The sequence below is a fragment of the Chionomys nivalis genome, chromosome 17 (assembly GCF_950005125.1).
Source record: "Chionomys nivalis chromosome 17, mChiNiv1.1, whole genome shotgun sequence".
Lineage (NCBI taxonomy): Eukaryota > Metazoa > Chordata > Mammalia > Rodentia > Cricetidae > Chionomys > Chionomys nivalis.
The window spans coordinates 7,601,548-7,616,221 of NC_080102.1; the positions used below are offsets into that span (position 1 = coordinate 7,601,548).

The 14,674-nt window shown below is 38.5% G+C and overlaps 1 protein-coding gene across 2 annotated transcripts in view; it reads right to left on the reverse strand.

Annotated features, from left to right (window-relative positions):
* The window catches only part of Angpt1 (angiopoietin 1), a 225,509-nt gene that overhangs the window by 14,061 nt on the left and 196,774 nt on the right, over positions 1–14,674 (reverse strand). For both annotated transcript variants that reach the window (XM_057792663.1, XM_057792662.1), the window contains exon 8: positions 23–153. In XM_057792663.1, coding sequence (XP_057648646.1) covers positions 23–153 — 131 coding nt within the window. The remainder of the gene's footprint in view (positions 1–22; positions 154–14,674) is intronic.

The following is a 14,674-nucleotide window of genomic DNA, read 5'->3' on the forward strand; positions in this document are numbered from 1 at the left end:
GGGTAAGGCCGTTGGGACTTACCTCCCGTGAGCATGAGGGCACATTTGCACATACAGTTGTCATTGTCGGCATCCTTCGTGCTGAAATCAGCGCCGTGAAGGATCAGGCTGCTCTGTTTGCCTGCTGTCCCCGTGTGACCCTTTAAATATAACCTGCAGTTAAAGAGAGCGAAAGATCAGCTGCTTGGCAGAACAAAACGTAACCTAGACGGCAATCTGTTAGCTGTTTAACCTCTCCTTCCTCCTTTCTTTGAGCTCAGCCCGTCCAACAAATCACTTTCTGAATCAAAAGTCAAAAGATAAAAGAAGGAGAGAGAGAGAGAGAGAGAGAGAGAGAGAGAGAGAGAGAGAGAGAGAGAGAGAGAGAAAGTAGGGTGAGAGGGATAGAGATTATAGATGTGTGTGTGTGGGGGGGCACAGGCTCTAAATTATGAGTTGGTAAACCTCTCTGTGGCCCAAGCTTGGGGTTTATTTTGCTATGCATACAAAAACCCATGTGTTTCTCTGATAATGCGGGACCCACAAAAAGAAATAAAATTTATTCTTACAGTTGTTTTTAAATCGAACCCCCCCTTAGAACACAATGCAGCAGACTATTTCATTAACACCTCATACAGATAGCATGATAAACATTTTTATTTTATTTTATTTATTTATTTATTTTATTTTTTTTTGTTTTTCGAGACAGGGTTTCTCTGTGGATTTGGAGACTGTCCTGGAACTAGCTCTGTAGACCAGGCTGGTCTCGAACTCACAGAGATCCGCCTGCCTCTGCCTCCCAAGTGCTGGGATTAAAGGCGTGTGCCACCACCGCCCGGCTTAAACATTTTTAATATGAATGCAACTCACTTGTTCAGTAGAGCTCATAGGAATGACAAAGGTAACCCCAACATGTAACAGTACCTTCAAAACAAATGTTTGTTGAGCACACACTGTGTGTCTCTCTTCCTACGACTCCTTAGTTAGGCCTTTCCACTTAGGCCACATGCCACACTTTTGTATCTGAGCTATTTATTTCTAATGACTTAACAAAAACTGTGTTCAAAATCTCAGTAGCTGCCTAATCTTAAAACTGACTCTATGTAAAAAACCCCAAATTACTCTCTAGAAACATTTCTTACATGCATTTTTCAATAACTTAGATCAAGGGCTTTCTAATGATGTGTGTACAGCAAACCCTCAGATCCTTTAATACAGGCCTGGCCAACACGCCTCCAAAAATTGAATTTTCAAGATCATCTAATCGATAACTAAAGATTTGTAGACCATCTAAGGATTACACATGGGAACCATGGGAAATCACAGAAGGCGTCTGGTGCAGCTTCCTATCTGGTGGTTATCTTCTTTCTTCTCGCCCTTTTCACTTCTGGGGCCATGAGAGCCTGCCCAGATTTTTTAATTCCTTCCTTGGGGCTCTGAGCATCTATGCTACAGTGCTCAGCATAGCCAGTTTGGTACTTGTGGCTGTCTCCCTTCCTCTCTAGCAATGTGGATTCTCACCAACAACATTTAGCAACGTCCAAAGTGTCTGTGAATAGTACCCACACATGGTCAAAGGTGGTGAATATCTGCATGTAGAAGAGTCTCCTAGGATCTACACCAGCTCTGGCAGGATACTAAACAGTAGTAAAATAAGGTCAAATAAAATTTGAAGATATATAATCACATCTGACTTGTGGTTGCACCTAGATATATGTATGATGTAATATTTTATTATTTAGTGATGTTTACTAATTTTTGTTTTAGGGAATAATAATAAGTACCGTATCATATTTGGAGAGGTTTTTTTTGTTCTTTTGCTTTTGTTTGTCTGTTGATTTTAATCCAGATTTTCAAATGTCCAGTTAAATCTCATTTAGTCTTGCTGGTGTCAGAGACTAACAGAATTTCCAGTTCGGAAAAGCATACAGAGTTTCCTGATCCTGCTCTTCTAACACTGAATGGTCACAGTTTCTGTTTTCAGACTCTGAGAGGCAGGATAAATGCTCCACATGCTAATGCAGGAAAGAAAGAAACCCAATTCCTATTCTTCATATAACGAAGGTTTAGTCTTTTCCCTTGTTTCTCCTTTCCCAATATGAGATATTTTCTATGTAAGTGTATTTCTAATGTCTAAATACATCCTTTTATAAGAATTTCTAACAGCGATTGGTCACAGCAATATTCCTCTCTCTTTCTTGTTTCCCTTCTCTCCTTTAAAGATTTGTTTTTATCTTATGAGCGTGAGTGTTTTGCTTGCATGCATGTCTGCAGCCCTGCATTGGTGTCTGGTGCTTGAGGAGATGAGAAGCGAGCATTAGATCACTATAAATGGAGTTACTCAAAGTTCTGAACCAACATTTGGGTGTTGGGAATCAAGCCCAGGTCTTCTGCATGAACAGCTAATGCTCTTAACCATTGAGTCAACTCTCCAGCTCTTTGTTTCTTTCTTTAGAATGAAACACCATTGTCCAATTTGCATCTTTCAAAGTCATTTCTCATTATGTATGAATGAAAATTGAAATGACATTGTACACTACATATTTCCTTTCTGTTATAGACAGAAATGAATGAAAATATATTGTCTCAAACATGATGGAAGGTGGGGACTAACACCCAAGGTTGCCTTCTGATCTCCACATATTCATGCCCATACTCACACACATAAACACTCATGAACACATCATAATACACTCGTGCAAAGTATTTTAAGAAGTAGATGAGACCAGTATTTTGAGTATAATAGATTTGTCCCTGAACAAAACAAGATGCATTAGTAATGTACCCCGTGAGGGTCTCCTCTCCTCCATGGCTATGTCTTAGTATGTCACAGAGGGGCAGTTTAATGATGTGAGAAGAGATACTTGCTTTGATACCCATTCTCTTACATTGGGAGACAGAAGTAAAATTTCATAAATTAACATTTTCTCAACATTTTTAAAAAAGAAATAAAGACAGCTGTGAATCTGTGTCATCGTACACCAATCCTAGAGAAACCCAGGTCAAGGTATAGCCTCTTTCCAGGGACTCAATCTATGTTCATTCTTACACAGGCAATAGAGTCACCTTTGTTGACCCAAAGTCAACATCCGCAGGTGACTATTTGCTACAGCTCCACAAAGAATGGCCACACACTAATGCCAAGAATTTTTGTAATTATATAAGGAAACTTATTTGAATTGAGACTTAGAAAATTATAGACTGTTCTTTTGAATTGTAGGCGTGGCCAAGTTTTTGAATCCTTATGTATAAAGAAGTACTTCTGCCTTCCACCATTCAGCTAAGATGTTACAATTGGACCTTTGTTTTACCAAGTAAAAGTCAAGACTCTCTTTGCAGTTGATTCTGGTGAAATGGAGCCTAAACTGTGCACTAGTAGGTATGACGCTTCTTCTAAGACAACTCCATGGGAATCCTAAGCACTTGTTCTTCATAAGCTGGGGGCTGGGGGGTGACAGGCATGAAAGATGATGTTAGGGGGCTAAACTAAAATATAATTCCACAGCAAAACATTTAGGGAAAGAGGAATAAGGACACAGGAAAGGGTAGAAGTGGGGTATTCAACAACAAAGAAAGATGCGCCAAAGGAGACAATCAGATTTGAATGGAGAAAGAATGTCTGTGAGTACAACAGTGCTAATGCTGTAAAATATATCAGCATTTGGGCTTTCTCCAGTTATTATGTATTGGGAAAATGCATCCAATGGGTATACAACTGAAATTTGTCACAGTTCTCCAGTTATCTGTAGGAGAAATACAGAAATTTCTATATTTCTAAATTTCTCATACAGAAATCTCAGCAAGTGGAAGGATGAAGCAACTGCAATTCTCAATGAATGCACAGTACGCTCTATTATGGAAGAGCAGGTTTCCCTAACAGGCGTCTCAGTTCCATAAACCTTGCTTCTCACATTTCTCACAAATTTCATCTACTAAAAAGACTTCCAGTTCTTCCACTTTTGCAGCTTGTTTTTAGGATGCCAAGAGTCTTTTTCGTTGTTCAAAGGAAAGTAAGTGGTGTGTATGACAAATTGGAGGTTGCCCTTGAATCTGAAGTGATAGATGTGGTCTGAGATATCGACCTTAAGGTCTTAGGTACTCACAAGCTGAGCACATTTTTATTTTTGTTTCAAGGTCTCTCTCCTGCCAGCCTAGGAAAGTGATTTGTCATTCTTACAGTTACTTGAAAAATATGCGGATGACATCACTTCCACCACCCCACACCAGTATTTCTTCAGAGCCTGTTAGTAGTGACTCCATCAGACAAAGTTTCACCATAGAGCCATGTCACTGATGCTGTGGCCAAGGTCCATTACTGGTTTAACATAATACACAATCAGAGATTTACTGAAGCACCTCCACATGGATGATGTGGATCTGATATCGGGTCCACACCCACGCACACAAACACTTTTCTGACTGAGACAGTCCACACCCCCTCTTTTCGTTAAACTATCAAAACATTGAAGAATTACTTACCTTTCCTAATGTAATATGATTCGTTATATATGCGCCTCATTTGCTTGACTAGACTGGAAATTTTTAGCTCTTTATGAACTCTTATAACCTACACACATAATAAACTTTCAATAACTATTTATTGAATCAGTATGAACTAAGGTTTCAAATTGTTTGGAGCTTAAATTTTAGTCATCTCAAGAGATGGTCTATATGCTATAACAACCTAACTCTAATAAAATAATTATCTTTTAGAATTCAAGGCCCAAGGGCATTATTTTTTCATGATTTGACCTTTAGCCAATATTAAGAATCTGTTCACATTGTATTTGGGTATTGCTTTAATGAGTATAAATTTTTTCCTATGGCTTCCAATAAAGAAAGACTTAAGAAAATAACTCATAGAACACCCCACTAAAATGACTACTTAAGCCCAAATGAGAGATGAAAGCATCAAGTTTTATGAAGGGACATAGATCACATACAAGTGCCCATTCAACTGAGTAATTCCCATTGGAACCCAGGCGTTGAATTTGTGAATCTGTTTCAACAGCTTCATACTGTTCGTTAAAGAATGGAAGTTTAATTTGTTGGTGTTGAATCTTGGGATAGTCCCCTGTGCTGGAGAAGGCTCCATAAGCCTTCTGCAGCACTTTCTTGTGCGTTGGAGAAATGGTGTTTTACCACAGTCTCCAAAGGCAACAAGAGCAGTTACATGTTCCCAAAAGCCTATCTCTGCATTTGTGATATAATGATAAGAAAACCCATGAACTTGTCAGTGAATAAATGTCCGGGAGAGGTAGTCGTCTGATGATGACCAACATCCACAAACACAAATCTGTAAGAAGCAAAAACTGAAAAGAAGATTGGGAAGGAAAGAGTGTGTGAGTAGGAAGATGAAAACAGCTGATATTCGGTACTTTGATTAGTTAAGAGTTAAGTTAGGAGATCAGTTATAGAAACCAGAGAGAAATGAGGATCAGGCACATATAAGTAGTGCAGTAAAAAATAAGTACCAATTGAAAGAAAAACCCTGCCAGTGAAGTCACCGATGAAGGCATTGTTTCCTTCTTCTCTCCATAGCCAGGGAATAAGTAAAGAAGTAAACAAGTCAACAGCTTCCAAAGAGACTGTGTCTCACACTACCTCAGGAAACGTGAGTTAGGTGAATGACTGCATCGAAATTAAACAAATATGCCTTGATAGGCAAGTGTCTGGGATTAAATTTGTAAATATAGTGAGATAGAAACTTGGCCCATTAACACAACCCTGAAGGCAGAAGGTGGAGAAGTCAAGGACGGAAAGGATCCGTTTCCCCAGGTCCACACAGTTTTACATTATTTGAAAGAGTCAATGAAATACTAGGCTCAAAGAACAAGCAACTGAAGAGTGGATGACCTCATTTAAGGTCAGCGTTTTCATATACAGGAGCTGAAGAAGATTCATTCAAACATCTATTCCTTAATCAAAGTTCCAGCCCTTTAAAAACTCTTATGTTTCCTTTTCTGTCTTACGGAGTGCTTCGTTTTTTGAGTCTAGAACACTTTTACTTATTTTCTTTCTTTACTCATGAAGGACTCTGGAAACCGGAGAAAGGTCCTCTAGCTAACCTGTCCTTTAATTCTCATGCCTACTTCCTGAAAAGATAGCCACTATAAATCTTGTTGAAAAATTACACTATTTATACTAAGAAGGTGCTTTCTTTTGCAAGACTCAGATGTCTTGAGTTAAGCATGTTATTTATCTTTGCACACCTGTGGTAGAAAGTGCGCTATCGTGGGGGTAGGAGGGCAGACAAGCTCCGTAAATTGAAGTTCCAGAGCTCTGCACTGTTAGGGCTTCCAGAATCCCCAAATCCTTAGCCCCAATGATGCTAAGCATTGAAACTCTGGTCTTATTACTGCTGGTCCTTTTGGTATTTACTTTCAGTATCCATCATGTACTACTTCTTCTTTATCTATTAGGTTTGGATGATAAGCTTTGAGTCTCTCTACTATCACTTAAGACTCCAATCAAATTAATTAATCAACTATCCAGGACTTCTTTTTGAGGTTTTGATACTAAAAATATGAAGACAAGCAATTTCTTTGAATATCCCAGCAAAAGTCAATTCTCAGTGTTTCTTAGGGACAGTCAGAGGCTTGCCTGGTTTCAAAGATGATGGTCATATATTCTTTCAAAGAAAATACTGACATCAAATATTATTATCTTTGATTTTCTTTGTGTAGTGATGAGGTTGTACTGTACTTTAGCACACATGCACACACACGCATGCACACACACACACTGGAAACAGAGACAGAGAAGAGAGGAACAGAGAGACAGAGAAGAGAAAGAGGGAAAGGGATCTTTGGGAGTCTAAAGAAATAAAATCCTATTTTACAAAGTTTAGGAAAATGCAATTAAAATTTTCTGTTACAATTCAAACTACAAAGAAAGCAAAACATTTCTTCTAGTGCATCTTTCTTTTTCTAGTAAATCATCACAAAATTGGATCATCAAGATGTATGATGTGGCATAAAATCCTGACATTCAGTTTTTGTGAGGGTTTATGTGATTGACAAAATCCCTCTTTTGGTGCCTAAAACCTCAGGTCAATTGCCATCTCAAAGAATTTAAGGTTTCTTTTTCTTTGACTGGAAAATAACTTGGAACATGGTAAAATCTGATATCTCAATTGGTGTTTTGCAGTACAAAAGTCCAAGGGAAGCAGATATAGTCTCATAGTTATTTCCATTTAGAGAACAGTAAGAAAATTCCTTCCCAGCATCTTCTAGACTGAGGACATAGTCGAGTGATTAAGATGCTAAAAATCATTGAAAGGCATTGTGTGAGGTTTGCTGCAGGGGGAGAATTCCTTCTCTTTTTGTGCTTGATGGAATGTTACAACAAGGTCTGCAATTAAGAACCCAGTGTGTATACGCAGATTCTTCTGCTGACCAAAACCATCCCTGTGTTTACTTCTCTTTACAATTAGTATAATTCCCAGGTCTTGAGCATGGATTATGGTCTTCTGTTATCTGTGGCAGAATGAACCCCCACTTTGGAGATGGTGGCTGTCTCTAAATGAAGCGTGCTCTTTCCTATCTACATACTTCATTCTTACCGGAATCCCAAGCTCCCTCCTCCACTGCCACCATCTTTCATATTTGCCTCTCTCACACACATCCTCACATTTCAGGAGGCATGGGGGATTTCCTCAGGAAGCCTTTCCCAGTCTTCCTCAGCTTGCTCCAGCATGCCTCATCTGTATTAATCTCAGCAGAATGACTCTCTTATCTCTAGTACCCAACTATAATCTAAATCAGTTTCTTAGCCAGGGACTTGGGTGTTGAGCTAAATCACAAATATATGCATGTGGGCTGGGCGGTGGTGGTGAACTCCTTTAATCCCAGCACTCACGAGGCAGAGGCAGGCAGATCTCTGTGAGTTCAAGGCCAGCATGGTCTACAACAGCTAGTTCCAGGACTGGAACCAAAAAGCTACGGAGAAACCCTGTCTTGAAAATCCAAAAAAAAAAAAAACCCAAAAAAATATATGCATGTGAAATTTTAGTGACTTCCTGGGGATGAAAGTCTACATTTCATTAAAAAAAAAATAACTAATTTCAGATTGGATCTGAGGCCTGCTCTGTTGAAAGCAACTCATGCCTAGTATTGTGAACCTAGTCAAAGACACGTGGCACAGGAAGTCCTAGACACAGGGCTGGGCTTAATATCCATGTTTTGCTAAACTGATATGAACAATTTTGCCTTTATGTCTATAAACTAGTGCTGCTCCAAGTCTTGAGCAGCAAATCTCTTTGCAGCAAACAGCTAATGCAGAAACTCGTGGCAGCACCAGACTCTGAGAACCAGCGACTGCTGTGTGTTCACTGTTAAAAGAGACCCCATCCGCCACCATCAATGTAACTCCTAAACCTTCATATCTGCTAGTACCTCTATCGTCAACTCTTTTCCCTTATTTGGTTCATTTAAGCTACTCCTGGTGAGCCTTCCCAACCTCCCCAAATAGTGCATGGCCCCCTACTCATGCCATGCTGTTTTTGTTGGTGTTTGTGGCATTTTCTTGCTTGCGTGGCTCTTTCTTATCCATATCATCTCCCATCCTCCAAAATGGTTGCACCTCAGAAACATTTCATCTCACGCAAGGAGCTTATAATGCAAATTCCATTCATTAAGTCTCTTATCTCTTGGTTTTAGAAAATAATCACAACAAAAGCAACAGATTAAACAGAGTGATGACTTCTATTAAATGGGAGAAACTATTTTTACTCAGGTATGGTGCCATATTCCTGCAATCATAGCACAAAAGAGACTGAGATAAGGAGGTTCACAAGTTCAAGGCCAGTCTGGAATATATAGTAGGACTCTGTTTTAAGAGAGAGGTAAAAGGTACAGAGATGCTTTGTAAATTCAAATAAAACTACTTGAAAGTTCAGTTTGGAAACCTGTGCTGGATATGTAAGAGAGCAGTGGAGTTCTGCAGAAATAACTTTCTTAGTATTTCAAAACATCTGCTACTGGTTCCAGCCAGGACCATAGGGCCACGTAGTCCCAAAGATCAGAGAAATGAGAAACATTTCACAAAAAGGGGGGTGGGGAGAGCAAGTTTTCCAATACCTCCGAAAATGCAGGGCTCAGATTCGGATGCGAAGCTCAGGAGGCTTCTTTACAGTTCGTATGAATTTGTTTTGTAGATTTGGAATGAACTTCAGCTTTACCTCCTCATTTTACTCCCGAGGATCTGAGCTTTGCAAAAGTGAAGCAACATGTCCAAGGTCATTCAGAAAAGCAACTGCAGATCCAAGTCTGGAGTTCACGTCTCTGCGTTCCCAGTGCAGTATTTAAAGCATTACAACAAACCGCTTCCCAAAACAGGTCCCAATCAAAAATAAAACTTGCGCAAAAAGTGTGTTTTAGTGGCCAAATCATTTCAATTCCTTTCCCAAAATTTTCTCAATATTCTCAGATTTTACTCATCTGTTAATGTAGAGTCTTTCCAGGCAAAGTTTATGATAGACATTAGTCACTCAGTTCTGATCTAAGTACCACTCAAAGCCCACAAACATGGAAATAACAAAAGTAAATATCCACCTACATGAATTATAGGAGGCATAGCCATATCATGATTAAAGGAGCATTATAAAGTGATATAAACTATCCTCAGATTTAAGTAATTCAAGTTTTCTATGATGTGCAGAGTGGCTCATTTTACTATCTGTAATGCTATAAGATTTACTAATTATGCCCAAACAAGAAACCTAAAACAAAAATTAAGTTCAGATCTTTAAAACTTTCTCAAGATCTGATAGAAAATAATCCTACAACATATATGGTTTAAAATGATGTGTTTTTACATTAAAGTTAGAAAATTTTTATTCAGTTGTTCTGTCCTGAAAGTAGTAGCACAATTAAATTGGTTTTAAAATAATAAATCATACTTTTTACTTATAATAACATAAAACAATAATGTCCAATGATGCATTACAAACATTCAAAACGCTAGCAAGAGGAGAACCAAAGCTAAAATCATTTAAAAAATTATTAGTTTAATAAATTTTATGAACTTTGATTTTTCATAAATCATTTAGCAGTCCAACCAATTATGGAACAGATGAACCTTTAATAGGTTTGAGTGTCAGAGAATGTGAAATGTTCAAATTATTTGTCTAAATATAGTTAAATATAGTTAAATCTAATCAGGAACAATAATCAATAAAAAAAAATGTCCTGGAAAAAATTATGACGTCTTTAATAATATCAGTTTTCTATGAATACTATTAATATTTTACTAATTTACATTAATTTTTGAATATTTTCTAGTTATGAAGTATTCAGAGAGTTATGACCAATGCAATGAGTGGCTCTGGTTTAGATTCTGAATCCATATAATGAATAAATAAATAGTAAACCACAAAGGAAGCTACTAAGATAATGGAATAGATGTCAATATAGATTATATTATTATAATATTTAAAAATTATGCATGTTTATGCACCAAGTACGTGCCTTGTGTCCACAGAGTCCAGAAGAGTTTCTCAGATCATCTGGAAATGAATCTTCAGATAGTTGTGCTGCAGTGTGGATGCTGGAAATCAAACCTGCGTCCTCTAGAAGACATCCAGTGCTCTGAACCACTGATACAACTCTCAATTCTTCACATCAAAATAAGTTGAATTTAAAAAGCCTCACATTTGTATGGCTAAATTTATTTACCGGGTACAACATAAGTTTATTCAATATTTCTGATGAGAGTATTTTCTCACACAAAGATAAGATATTCAGATATAAATATTATCAGTGATCTGCCTAAGATACAGCTAAATTATACCTATATATTCCTATTTGGGGTCCTTCTTTTCCACATATCTTGGTTTTATAAGTACAAATCAAGTGTTTGTCCATATACGCGAGCCATAGAATATAGCGAAATGCTACTGGTGGAAACTTGGAAACGTCATCCTTACTAGTCAGTTTTCATAGTACTGGAAGGAGCTATACAAGCTACTGGAGGAGAAGAGTAGTAATTATAGCCAGACTGGCCTGGCAAGCCATGTCCATCTTGCAACAGTTACATGAACATAATGGAAGTAACAACCACTTTCTGATTGGATTCAAGTCCTGTTCCATGAGATGAAACCCATCCATGAACTATTACCAGGCTTTGAATATATCCAGACATGTCGTAGACACTAGGAGGAAGCCTATTATGAAGAAAAATGAACATAATACTCAATAGACTCCTAGTTGCTCATTTATATATCCATAAATCAATGAATCTCTCAACCATCATTTGATGGTGATTAATGCACTGAGCCACACTGACCAAGGTGCATAATAAAGCAGACTGTAGAGATCTCAGCTTTAAAGGAATACAACCACCAACACCCCACTAACACCACCGATCCACCACCACCACCCTACTACCACCATCACCACCCCCACTACCACCTCCCACCATTCCCATTCCCCCCACTACCCCCCCACCCCCACCACCACCATCACCACTCATCAAGTGTCAAGGATCATTGTGCAAGAGGGATGGAAAGAATGTTAAAACCCAGACACAGTGGTTGACTACACGGAAACATCTGGACACAGCAAAACAGCTGTTCATATGAACTCACAATGGTTGGGACACCACATACAAAACTTGTGCAAGCCAAAGGTGAATCAAATTCAGTCATGGACAGGGAAATGGGGTACAAACCTCCACTTCTAGTATCTATGAGGTTTTTGACAGTTGTTAGCTGTGGAGAGAGGAAGAGGGACTTCCCTGATGAGTACACCATCCTCCAGCAGAAGACAAGGCATTCAAGAATATTTGGGCAGCACATGTTAATCTCGAAGGATTTTTTTAAAGAAAATGTTGGTTGGGTAGGGAAGGGAAGTGGATCTCAGAAGAGTTGTGGGAGAGGAGGTAAACATGGCCAAAACACATTGTCCTGGCTTGTCCACCATGCCACATGGTATGCATTGATTTCAATGTAATTACCATAGCAAGCAACACAACTCTGTTTTTCTGCATAACCATGGCTAGTATATTCCTGTTGGTTTTATAGACAATGAACCCAGATTTCTCTAGAGCCTGCACAGCTCTGATTCTCATTACAGAATTGTTTTCTTTGCACTCCACTGAGCACAGCGTCTTTTCAACTCCACAATTAATCTGTTATTTTGAAAGTAGAATTTATTGTTGTGCTGATGATTGTATATTTGTTTTTAAACCGTGTTTTGAAATAGCAAACTTTTCTGAGAAGTTAAAGGTCACTTTAATCCCTAAACTGACAGAAACTCTTAACTATTTATTAGAGACATAAAATCCAATTGTTTATCAAGTAATTCAACACCCATAAAATAGAAATGTAGGCATAGAAGTAGAGCGACAGCTGGAGTGATGCTCCATGGGTAAGAGCCCTTGCTGCTTTTGTAGATAAGCTAGGTTTGGTTCCCAGCATCCACATGTGGTTCACAACCACACGTAACTCCAGCTATCTTGTGCCTGTTACATTCTTTTGACTTCTGCAGGCACCAGACACTCACATAGTGCACATACATGCATGCAAACAAAAATCCATACTGTTAAAGCAGATCTTTGTAAAAAAGTACCAAGCTAGAAAATAATTATTAAGCTTCAAAAAGCTTCACAAACACTTTAATTTATTGGGCTGGAAAGTTGAGAACCCCAGCAGGATGAGGGTTCTCACCTGTGGGCCAGGTTTTAGGAGATCAGGGCAGATGCATTAGTTTAAGGCCATTGTGGGCTACAAAGTAAGTTCCAAGGTTAGTCTAGCTCGCAGAGTGAGACACAATCTCAAAGCACAGAAAGAATGGGAAAGAAGAAAAGAAAGAAGAAAGGATAAAAGGAAAGGGAAAGAAAATTGAGATTAAAAGAGAAGAGGCAATGTGCATGGAAGAAAAGATTAGAAGAAACATGCTGTGGTAGACTTAGGGGTTTTATTTTCTTCAGTTTAGAAGACAAGCTAATGCATGGTCCTTTATTGTGGAATGGCCATACACACAGTGCATAGTTATAAGACCAAACGACAAGTTCTTCCTTGCAGTCCTATTAGTTCATGTGATTTTATGCAAAGTGCCATGCCTTGATTTACTGATGCGAAAACAAAACATCTGACCCATAGAAAGTACACAAGCGCTTACAGGATTTATCAACACTTGTTAATTTTGTTAACAGTTGGAACTTGGATTTTTATGGAAATTGTTCCCCCACACACAGAGAACAAAAATAAGAGTGTCATATAGGTAAAAAGAATGCTAGCTAGAATTAGTTAATAAATACTTATTAATGACACAATAGAATGTAGATGTTGGGAAGCCAGTCAGAAGTCAATAGAAGTACAAATCCAAACTGGTTTGAGAACAAGGATAACATGTTTCCCTGGAAAACCAGTGTGGGTGCTTTAGAGGGGACTGGCCCTGGTTTTTATGACATTGTGAAGGGATCAGGACATCGTGGCCAGAGAGGTAGTCCTAAAACCAAGGCACTGTAAGGAGATTGTACACCTTGCCCTTGAATGGGGACAGGAGGGTTTTACACACCTCATGTATGAGTCATCAATCATAATTTTTCTACTGAAAGGAGGATTTACCTTGGGTGATATGACTTTGTTGGCCACAGCAATACTTGGAGAGGGAGCATGAGCTGTAAGCATTCTGCCACCAGCAATCCCAGGAGGTAGGAAGAGCGACCCATATGTTAGGGAACAATGGGCTAACACACCCCAGCATTTGCTAGGGAAGGTTTCCGGAAGATATTGGTTAAGATAGAATCTGAATGGTAGAAAACAAATCCACGTAATAAAGTATGTTTGGGTATGCATGATATGGATACAGCCCAAACAAGGCACGAAAGTCTAAGAAAATTCATCAACAGTTACTGCAGCAGCATCACCACAAGGAAGGTGTTGGGTTGAAGAAGGCTGGCGGCATCAGCTGGATTTTGTTAGTAGTGACAAGAAACATGGAAGTCTTAATGGTATATTTCATTGTGGATATTAACATATTGTTCAAAGCTATGAAAAAGGATAAATACCAAACCCAATTGTCTATTGAAAACCCATTCCAGCTATAGAGGGAAAGAAATATTTGAGATCAGCAAGGCTGGAGGCAGGAAGGCTGTACAATAGCCTGGGCGTTAGATGATGAGGACAAGGATAATACCACCCCCCAGGGGAGGTGTCTAATAATTTCACATTTATTGTGTGTTATTCCACATGATATGTTTATCATGACACTTCTACATTATTATTTTTTCAGATTCATGTTCTCTTGGGTTGTGTGGATTTTATTTTCATCTGAGAAAAATCATTTGAAGTTTCCTGGGAGGATAAAAGGGAAATGTGTGTGTAACGTGTGCAAGTAAGTCTAAGCTAATGTACCCAATTACAACACGTACTTTTAATCAGTATATGTCAAGAACTTAAGAACGAATTTTTATTTTTAAAATAAGGTCTGTGACTATTGCTAAAAAGCATTTTCAGAATAAAATGTCTAAGAATCGTGTGCAATTAATCATTGTAGGGGAGAGAATTATCTTTTTTTAAAGAATGAGCCCCCTTATTGCTTATTCAGTGCAGAGTCAGTTTTGAAACCTTATACATAGAAACAACAAAAACAGACTCTCTCTCTCTCTCTCTCTCTCTCTCTCTCTATATATATATATATATATGTGTGTGTGTGTGTGTGTGTGTGTGTGTGTGTGTGTGTGCATGTAG